General features: G+C 39.9%; 1 protein-coding gene and 1 non-coding gene across 2 annotated transcripts in view; one reads left to right on the top strand and one right to left on the bottom strand.

Annotated features, from left to right (window-relative positions):
* Nucleotides 1-1,387: 1,387 nt before the first annotated feature.
* LOC103193850 (alpha-2-macroglobulin-like protein 1) overlaps nucleotides 1,388-10,913 on the bottom strand; it is a 53,957-nt gene continuing 44,431 nt past the window's right edge. Inside the window, exons 30-35 of the mRNA XM_007937160.2 lie at nucleotides 5,645-5,860; nucleotides 5,353-5,480; nucleotides 5,105-5,195; nucleotides 4,755-4,823; nucleotides 1,902-2,004; nucleotides 1,388-1,428 (exon numbers count right to left, since the gene is read on the bottom strand). Of these exons, the coding sequence (XP_007935351.1) occupies nucleotides 1,388-1,428; nucleotides 1,902-2,004; nucleotides 4,755-4,823; nucleotides 5,105-5,195; nucleotides 5,353-5,480; nucleotides 5,645-5,860 (648 nt within the window). The remainder of the gene's footprint in view (nucleotides 1,429-1,901; nucleotides 2,005-4,754; nucleotides 4,824-5,104; nucleotides 5,196-5,352; nucleotides 5,481-5,644; nucleotides 5,861-10,913) is intronic.
* Nucleotides 2,161-2,295, top strand: LOC122149687. Its single transcript, XR_006163274.1, has one exon. It is a non-coding gene; the product is annotated as a small nucleolar RNA SNORA70 (small nucleolar RNA).

Raw genomic sequence — 10,913 nt, 5'->3', positions numbered from 1 at the left:
AACCTTCCTTCTGAGGAGTGGCTGGTGGGTTTGAACCGCCAGCCGTCTGGTTAGCAGGCAAGTGTCTTAGCCACTATGCTACCAGAGCTCCCTAAATATGCATAGCACAAAGCAAAAAGATTTTCTTCCAAACTTTATTTTTTCAGCTTATACCAAAAGCTCTAAATCACATCTTCATGTAGATACAACCCCAAAGAAGATAGTTTTATCTCCCTTAGATCACTCTTTACCACCATTTCCTCTTTGGAGATTCCCCTGAATGGCTAAATCACATCTCCATCCCCCAGGATCTTTCTTCTGGAATCCCCCCGCCCTTTATCCTGGTAGTATAAAGTAGCTGAAGTTCAGGCCTGTTCATTTATTGCCCACACATTCCTTAATCAAATTATTTGGTTGAATAAGTTTTGCTTGTAAGAGTCAGAAGAATGCTGCACTCTCCAGTAACATCAGTCCTCATAGAGGATTCATTTAGTATCTTTCCAGCTTCTGTCCTAGAAAAAAAAAAAAAAATGACATCATAATATTCAGAAAGTCTTTATGTTTGTAGAGGGGCTTTTCCCTCTGAGAGATCTCAAGAATACAGAAAAAAATAACCTCACTAAAATATGGTGAGGGAGCTCTGGTGGCGTAGTGCCTAAGGCATTTGACTGCTACCAGAAGGCTGGTGGTTCAAACCCACCAGCCACTCCTTGGAAAGAAGACTGGGCAATCTACTTCTGTAGAGATACTGTCTCGGAAACCCAAGGAGGGGTGCTGTGAGTTGGAATCGACTCAAGGGCAATGAGTTTTTTTGAGTAAAACATGGTAAGATTAGGAGTAGTGTTATCTCAGGGCAGTGGAATCAGTTAACCTGTACTTTCTTCTTAGTACTTTCATATAACAAAGATATATATAAATAATTAAGAAAAAATCAAATCTATTTTCAGTGTGGTAGGAACAAAATATTGTTTTTAATAAATCACACAGAACCCCTCACACATATGCCATAATTAACTTTTTTTCTGATGTGAATTTCAGAGATTGTTATTCTCTTTCTTCAAGAAGTTAGAAGAAAACAATAACACAAAAACCACTGCCATGGAGTTGATTCCAACTCACAGTGACCCCCACTGGGTTTTCAAAGCTGTAAATCTTTATGGAAGTAGATTGCCTTGTCTTCCTCCCATGGAGCAACTGGTAGGTTTGAATCACTGACCTTTTGGTTAGCAACCATACTGCCATACCCACCACACCACCAGAGCTCCTTTAGGACAAAAAATGAGAGCCCAATTTCTATGAAAAATATACTTCCAAAGTACAAAAACAGTGCTTTAAAAGAGGGTCCCATTCACTTCTGACTGCCACCTCTCTACCCCTACACTCCACCCTTCTCTCTGTCAAGCTCACCTCATTCACAGGGATGAGAGTATTGAATGGTTGCCTGCTCATCTGTAAAATGAAGTGGTACATAGCATTACATTAGGGGGTTCGTACACTGAGAGAGAAGCGTTTCATAAAGAGCACACTGCTTTAGCCCTTTTCAGAGGATCCCGACAGGTTGTGAGTATACTCAAAATTATAGTAAGTTTCAGCCCCTAACATTTGCATGTTTGTGCAAAATGATCCGGAGTTATTAATTGCAACATTTAAAAATATTAAGAATAGTCAGTCCTTAAAGAAACATTGGTCCACAGTATTCTTTTGGTTATAGACTATATCATATAAAACGTCTCTAGTGTGGACAACTTTTTTAAAATGGCATAAAATTGAATTAAGTTGTTTTAGGAAATTAGATAATAGAAGTATGTGCTGCTTGGCTTGGGGAGGAGCGTTTGGAAAATTTAGAAGGGTACTGTGAAGAATGAGGCAGGAATATGTTGGGAGATGCAGGTTTGAGCTCAGCTAGTGCTGATAGCCCTCACCTAATAGGTAGTAGTCATAGACTTTGATGGTTGCTGGTTTCAGTTTGGTGACCAACACACTTTGGCTGAGGGTGATAGTATAAGTCTGAGTCTTCTTACTAAGCTGTGGGGAAAACAGAAGAAACATCACGTGAAATGAAAATGAAAACAATTTTATGAAATGTGGGAATTACATAGGACACTTGCTTTCTTCACAGATTTTCTGAAACCCTTCTACCTATCCTTTCTGCTCATACCAATCTTAAAGATGTTCCCTCTTCTGCAGCCAATTAAGCCAACTGTCCTTCTTCCCTTTGGGGACTGGTGTGCAGTGGCTAAAAACAGCAGCCTCCTCTGTAGTGTACGCAACGCTGTTGGCATGTATGAGTTACCCTAAGGTTTTTTTTTCCCCCCCTTCTTAAAAAACAGCTGATTTCTATATTTTGTATCTAAAACCAAAGTATACCAAACCAGTTGATTCTGACCCACGGTGGCCCCATGTCTGCAGAGTAGAAATGCTCCACAGGGTTTTCAAGGCTGTGACCTTTCGGAAGCAGATTGCCAGGCCTTTCTTCTGAGCTGTAGTCAAGTAATTAACCATTTTACTACCCAGAGATTCCATTCAGCATTTACTAATGTTTTATTCTGAAAGTGCTTTCTCAAAATCTAAAATCCCTTCATATTAATGCCTTCAGAGTCCCCCACCCTCCTTCATCTACCTTCCCCAACCCACAACTCCTCTCAAAATGTTTCCTTCTGAATAACACTAGCCCTTCCAAAAAAGTTGTGGTTTTTTTTAATCAAAACATGCTTTTGAAAGGTAAATGGTTAAGAGATAAAACAGCAAAATAAGGATATTAAAAGGCAAGATGGATGTGACAACAAAAAGAAAAGAGTGAGAAAGTATGTGATAGAGATAAGGAGAGCAGAGAAAAGGAGATGAGACATAAAAGGGGAAAAGCTGGAGGACTGGTGAGCCAATTCCGCATGATTTTATAAACACAATTCTAAAGTTTACAGTAAGTGGCTTCTGTTAGAGGAGGTACTCAGTGTGAGAACCAAATCCAGGAAGCATTGAAAGAGAGATGATACACAAGGTAACAAACTGTTTTGATAACTGTTGTGGATTAAATTGGTCCCCAAAAAAGATATATTGACATCCTAACCCCCTTATTAGGAGCTCTGGTAGCATAGTGCCTAAGGCACTTGACTGCTAACCAGAATGCTGGCGGTTCAAACCCACCAGCCACTCCTTGGAAGGAAGGTTGGGCAATCCTACTTCCCTAGTGATACTGCCTCGGAAACCCAAGGAGGGGTCGCTATGAGTCGGAGCTAACTCGATGGCAAATAACAACAGCAACAACAACAACCCCCTTATTTGGAAATGAAGTCTTGGCATATTTAATATAGTTAAGACGAGATCATACTGGTTTAGGGTGAGCCTTAATCAAATATGACTAGTGTCTATCTAAGAAGAGAAGAGACACAGGCACACAGGAAGAACACCATGTGACGATGGAGGCAGAGACTGGAGTGATGGATCCACAAGCCAAGGAACATCAGCGACTGCCAGCATCACCAGAAGCTAAGAGAAAACATGCAACAGATTCTCCGCTAGAGCTTCAGAGAGAACATGGCCCTGACAACACCTGATTTCAAACTTCTCTCTTCAAAACTGTAAGAGAAGAAATTCCTATGGTTTTAATGAATGTAGTTTATGGTATTTTGTTACAGCAGGCCTGGAGGCACAATGATTAAGCACTCAGCTGCTAACTGAAAGGTCAGCAGTTAGAACCCACTAGAGACTCTGGGAGAAAATACCTGGCAATCTCCCGTAAAGACTACAGCCTAGGAAATGCTATGGGGCAATTCTACTCTGTCATATAGGGTCATTATGAGTCAGAACTGACTCGACAATATGCAACAATAACAAGCCCTAGGAAACTAATACAGTAACATTTATTATAGTCTTGAAAAAAAGAAAACTAAAGGGAAAATATATACATAATATCCCCAAACTACCATTTTATGAGCCTTACGTGGTTTTGGAGAATAGATAGAATCAAAGGACCAATAGCTCTATGAGATATATACTATTTTTACCACTACCACCCCATTTTATAGCTGAAAAAACAGATAGTAAACAACTTGCCCAAGGGTATACAGTCAACGCCAGAACCAGGATTGTAGCCCAAGCAGTCTGGCTTCAAAACCTTTCCTATTTTGTAAATGTTATGCTCTAGTGTTGCACTGTCCCATGTGTCCATTGAGCACTTGAAATGTGACCACTCAGAATTAAGATGTGCTATAATGCTAAAATACATACTGGATTTCAAAGATATTATATAGAAAAACAGAAAACTGTTGATATTAATAATTATGGTTATTAATTATACACTAAAATGAAAATATTTTGGATACATAAGGTTAAATAGGAGCTCTGGTGGTGTTAAATACAATAAAATCAGTTTCACCTATTTCTTTTTACCTTCTTTCATGACTATAAGACATTTGAAAATGACATAAGTGGCTGGCAATGTATACCTATAGGACAGTGCTGCTCTGGGGCTACAGCAGGGTATTTCATGTTATACCAGCACTGAGGAAAATAAAAGAAAAATTCGTTTAAATATATATGTAGCAGAACAAGAGAGAAAATTAGGTAGAGTCTTCAGTCATTATTTCTGCAGGTGGTCACAGGTTCTGATTGGTATTTCTAACTTTTTTCCTCCACCATGAATTTCATGTTCATTTCATGGGTGTAGACTCACTCTCTCAGGTTCCTCATCCCTGTGTGTGTGATGCTGTAGTGTATATAGATTAGGAGAGGAGTCACAAAAATGAAGCTCTTTGGTCTAGCTCCTGACTACTTACCTCTTCCAAATAAATATTAAGTGTATCGATTGCATATTCAACCTTCTTCACCAGGGGTTGCTGAAGGAGCTGAATAGGAAAGGAAAAAAGGGAGATTAAGAGCCAGAGCCTTCCCTGTCCCTTAGGATAAGTTTCCAAAGCTCTGTTATAATCAAAGAAACAATATATACTGTGGAAAATGTAGGGATAAAGAACCATGACAATTATAAGTTCCATTTCACATGATTGATGCCTCTCTGTAGATAATCCAGTCATGAGTTGTGGATATATACCATGATACCACTTCACAAACTTTTTGATAATAATGTTAGTTTCCACAGGGACTATGAAGAAAACAGAAAGCAACTTACTAACTGACTGGTGTCCTCCACAGGACTGAACCCAGATAGCATCTTCACCTCCAAAATGGCCATATTGGAAGAGCTACGACTCCCCACATAACTGAAGGTAGGAAGAAGCAAACCTATGTGAGCCCATTGTTTCTTTTCTCAGTGCATTCTGCATCCCCGGAACACACGCACACACACATCCCAGCCCAGCTCCTATGATCCAGATGCTCGGTCAGCCATCTCAGCTTTCCATTGCCCCAATTCCTCACCTGGTATGGATAATAAGAGTCAAGGACTGAGGTGAAGTAGGTTGGTAACATCTAGCTCTTCCCATTTCCACACTGAGACTAAAGGTGTCCACATTTTTAGGAGGGAGAATGTTGTATCTTAGCACTGTCTAAGAAGAGGAAATAAATAACCAAATCAGAGCTAGGAAGAACATTAAAGATTGCACAGTTCAAACTACTTTCCTTACAAGTAAATTAGAGGGATGGTGCCACTTGAACCAAAGATACCCTCAAACTCTTCTTCCCAGCCTGAATTCTTTTCCATGCGTCTTACCTGCACATAGATACAGCCTTGGCCAGAGGCTTCCAAGGTGTACACTTCAGGAATATTAGGTAGAGTCTCCTTCTGTAATACCAACCGATTGACAGTCTGCACATTGAAAGTATGCTGGAAATTCTGATTGGATTTTACAGCCAGGTTGACTTCCTCAGATGGCACATAGGCAGTCATGGCATATTTGGCAAGAGCTTGGAGAGCAACTACAGTATCCTGAGGAACAACATCAACAACAACAACAACAAAAAACAAGCGTATGCTTACCATTTTATAAACCATTGGAATTAACCTCAAACAACCCTAGAAGCCCACATATCTGGTTGTTGTTAGCTGGCTTGGTTGATACCCCTTCTAAGTATCTGGAGAACCATATTCACCTCCCCTGTGGAAGCTGACGTAGAAATCAAAATATATTTCCTTGTACAGAAAATGACTTTCATCAAGTTATTATTGAATAGCCATAGGTCATTTGGCTAACCTAATATATTCATATTCATAAACCGTACCTAGTTTCAGAACAGGCCATTTCTTTACTAGAAATAAATGGATAACAAACTGTTCAGTATATATTTTACAGTTTCCTTATTTGGGAAGGAAACAGCAGTAACTTGATAGCTATAGAAATTGGACAGTCCATGAAGTTGTTTAACTGCCTATGAGCTCCGGTAGCATAATGGCTAAGGCATTTGACTGCTAACCAGAAGGCTGGCAGTTCAAACATACCAGCCACTCCTCAGAAGGAAGGTTGGGCAATCTACTTCAGTAGTGATACTGCCACGGAAACCCAAGAAGGGGTTGTTATGAGTCGGGTCCAAGTTGACAGCACATAACAACAAATAACAACAATCTATGTCACAGATGGGGAGAGTATCAGGGATCCTTGGAAAGTCCTTCCTTGCAGGCCAAGGCTTCTTAGCCATTGTGCCATATGACGATCTTTCCTTCATCTGGGAATAAGGAAGATAAGCATCAGTATGAAGGAGCTCTGGTGGCATAGTGCCTAAGGCATTTGACTGCTAACCAGAAGGTTGGTGGTTCAAACCCACCAGCCATTCTGTGGAAGGAAGATTGGGCAATCTAGTTCCGCAAAGATTTACGGCCTCAGAAACCCAAAGGGGGTTGCTGTGAGTTCGGTATCAACTTGGTGGCAGTGAGTTTGGTTTTTTTGGTTTAAGAGAACAGGGCATCACATAGTTTGAATCTTTCCATTTTGAAAACATAATTTATATAAATTACAACTAGTAGAAAAAATGAATGAGGAGTTCAGCAACACTGTATCTTGCTCTCTATCATGAGAATTTTCTACATGCTTGACATTTTGTAAAATGTCTATTTTAGAATCAAAGAACCCCACTCCTTCATATCCCAAATGAAAAAGAACAATTGTATTTAGATGCTGTCATGGATAAAATTGTATCCCTCCCAAAATTTGGCTGGACTATGATTCTCAGTGGTTTGGTAGTTATGTAATGATGTAATGTGAAAGTTAGGTAATGATGTAATCATCCCACATGATGTGATCTTTTGTGATCAGCCCTGATCTGTTGTAAGGGGATCAGGGTGGGATGCAACACATTACAGCCCAGACCCAATGTAAGGGGACTTTCTCTGTGGTATGGCCTGCATCACCTTTTATCTTATAAAAGATAAAAGTAGAGGAAATAATTAGTCCAAAGGACTAATGGAGCACATGAACCCCTGCCTCCAGAACCCCTGAGACCAGAAGAATGGTGCCTGGCTACCACTGCTGACAGCTCTGAAAAGGATCATGATGAGGTGGTCCCAGATTGGGGGAGGGGGCGGTAACTGTGGAAAAGAACTCAAAATCATAAAAAAGACCACACTAACTGGTCCGATGAAGACTGGTGGAATCCCTCAGACAGTACCCCTTAGATATCCTTCAAGCTAGGAACTGAATTTAAGCCTTGTGACTCAACTGGTCAACCAAATGATAACAGACCTCTATGGTGAACTGTAATATCCGGAGGATATGCACCCATTACAATAATCAAGCACATGAGTTCAAGAGGTCAGCATTTGCCCAGGGATAGAGCTAGGAAGGTGGAAGGGGATGGGAAGGAAAAACGAAGGAAAAGGGCAGGTGTATCATGACCATATATAAGGTTGTTGTTGTTGTTGTTGTTGTTATGTGCCATCAAGTCGGACCCGACTCATAGCGACCCCTCCTTGGGTTTCCAAGGCAGTATCATACGGAAGTAGACTGCTCCATCTTCCTTCCGAGGAGTGGCTGATGGGTTTGAACCGCCAGCCATCTGGTTAGCAGTCAAGTGCCTTAGCCACTATGCTACCAGAGCTCCTATATATAAGGTTAGCAGATGATATTTCTACATATGTATTTGTATGTGCTGTCGGAATGTTCATAGATATAATAGAGCTAACAAACTAAAAAATGATAACTTCCTAGCCACAGCCAACCACCCTGAGGGAACAAGTAGTTGGATCCATGGGCTCAAGATCATGGTTTCAGGGGACAGCAAGCTCAATTGGCATAACATACCACAAAGAAACACTGTATGACATCCTACTTTGGTGGGTAGTAATTGGAGTCTTAAAAGCTTGCAAGTGGCCATCTACATGCAACAATGTGTCTCCCCCTGTCTAGAGCAAAGAAGAATGAAGCAAACCAAAGACACATGGAAACAATTAGTCCAAGGGAGTAATGGACCATGTAAACCTTAGCCAGTATGACCAGAAGACCAGAAGAACTAGATGGTGCCTGGCTACCACTGTCAACCACTCGGAAAGGAATAGTGCAGGAGATCCTGAATAGAGTGGGAGAAAAATATGGAACAAAACTCGAAATCATAAAAAAAGACCAGATTTGTTGGTCTAATAGAACCTGGTGAGACCCCTGACACTGTGGCCCCTAGTTATCATTCAGGTCTAGAACTAAACTCACTTCCATGGCCTCCAGCCAAACAATAGACAGATATATAGGGTGAACATTTACATCAGGTAGATACACTCTTTAGAATGATTAATCATGGGAGAACAGAAAGGCAGTATTTGCACAAAGAGATAGCTCAGGGGGCAGGAGTGAGTAGAAAATGACACAGGGAAGTGGTAACTACAGGGAGAAAGTGGGAAGAAAGCTGTTACATTGTGGGGAATTGTAGTCAATGTCATGAAACAAAATGTGTATGAACTGCTGTATGGAAAACGAATTTGCTCTGTAAACTTTTACCTGAATCACAGTAAAAATTTGAAAAAAAAAAAAAAATGAGGGTGGGTGGGTATAGGGAAGAAATGGGACAAGTGCTGTTATAATGTGGGAATTGCAGTAAATGTCACAAAATGGAATGTGTATGGAAAACCAATTTGCTCTGAAAAGTTTAACCCAAACCACAGTTAAAAAAAAAATTTTTTTTTTGCTCCAAAATTGCTCCATTTTACTCCTTTCTTTATGTTACTAATGTCACACATATACATATCTATGTAATACCAGTTGTTTTATGTGATCTTATGAATTTTAAAGAAGAGGAAGAAAGAGAAATATAGAAATATATGTATGTGTTTACACACACAGACATATATATTTTAAGAGAAAATGAAGAGAGAAATAGGCAGAGAGAAAGGGACCTCCTACCACCAGGAAAGAAGAGCCTGGGGTCCATGCACTGAGAAACTCCTAGACCCAGAGGAAGATCAATGAAATTGACCTTCCTCCAGAGCTGAGAGAGACAAAAAGAGAAAGATTTCCTCCAGAGCTGGCATCCTGAATTTGGACTTCAGCCTCCTGAACTGTGACAGAATAAATTTCTGTTTGTTAAAGCATCCATTTGTGGTATTTTTGTTATAGCAGCACTAGATAATTAAGACAGATGCCATCATTGTCATATAAAATAGGTAGACAGGTCACCCAACCTGGGGAAGCTGTGAACAGGTTATGTCTATGCAGCTTGACTTTTGGTCTAGCCTCTGTGAAATGCAGTCAGGAGATATTTACAGCTTGTACATATGGAAACAATTCAAGGAAATGGACTTCACTTTCAGCTGAAAAATGAGTGTGAGTGATATGTGATACATGACTTCTTGTAACAGCCAAAGATTTTATGGAAAAACAATTCTGACATATATCTGCCACTGGGTATTCTAAACATTTTACCCACTGTTTTCTTAAAGTATTTTGTGGATTACAATGATATAAGACTCAGGAAGGACTCCCTTCTGATCTTTGGCCAAGAATTTCCCTGAAACAGGGAGACAGTACCAGGTAATTAAAAAAAAATCCAAATAGGTCATTCTCATATTTAAACTTGGCGTTCTTAACACCTTTACCAGATACTCCATCTATTAAAAATCTGTTCATTTACATGTTACATCCTTGGTGAAACTCTTTCTGATTTTAAAAATCACAGTAAAATATCTGTGAGGGCAAGAAGTATGTTTTCTTGTTTACTTCTATATCCATAACACAGTGACTCATAGTGGATATATAATAAGATTTGCAGAACAAATGAATGGATGGCTCCTCTCTGTGGTAATTTTCTTACGAATTTTATTTATGACACCATTTAAACTTTATTATACAATTTTAACCCTACTTCTTTTTTCTTACTGCCACCACACTAATTCAATTTCTCTTTACCCTGACAACTGAAACAGTTTCCTGATCACTTCAAGTCCGACATCTCACTCCTCTAAATTGTCCCATACACCAACTTCCAGATTAATCTTTCTGAAACAAGGTTAAAAAACATTAATAGCTCCCCAGAAAGAGGTACAAACTAGGGTCTTACCTACAAAGCCCTTCATAATATGAACATACCTTACCTTTGTAACATTAAGTTCTATTTTGATTTAGCAAAGCCAGTTTTCCCAAAGGCCATAATACACATTTACAAATTTTTGTCACTACTTGCATCATTTCCTCTTTCCAAGGCAGTAAATCTTTATAGAAGTAGATTGCCCAGTTTTCTGTCCGTGGAGTGACTGGTGGGTTTGAACCACCAACCTTCTGGTTAGCAGTCAAATGCCTTAGGCATTATGCCACCAGAGCTCCTTTTCCTTTCAGTAGTTGCCTATAAAATTTTACATCTCCTTTGGATCTACCTCACATGTCATTCCTCTGTGAAGACTTTTCTTTTCCCTCAAGCTGATGACTTTTCTTTCCCTTTTGGAATTCTATAGCGTTGTTGTTGTTGTTGTTATGTGCCGTCGAGTCAGACCCGACTCATAGCGACCCCTCCTTGGGTTTCCGAGGCAGTATCACTACGGAAGTAGATTGCCCCATCTTCCTTCCGAG

The sequence above is a fragment of the Orycteropus afer genome, unplaced genomic scaffold (genome assembly GCF_000298275.1).
Source record: "Orycteropus afer afer isolate SDZICR_OR568_19922 unplaced genomic scaffold, OryAfe1.0 scaffold00040, whole genome shotgun sequence".
NCBI classification, from domain to species: domain Eukaryota; kingdom Metazoa; phylum Chordata; class Mammalia; order Tubulidentata; family Orycteropodidae; genus Orycteropus; species Orycteropus afer.
The sequence above is the reverse complement of the archived record's forward strand: the minus strand, read 5'-3'. Positions and strand labels throughout refer to the sequence as shown.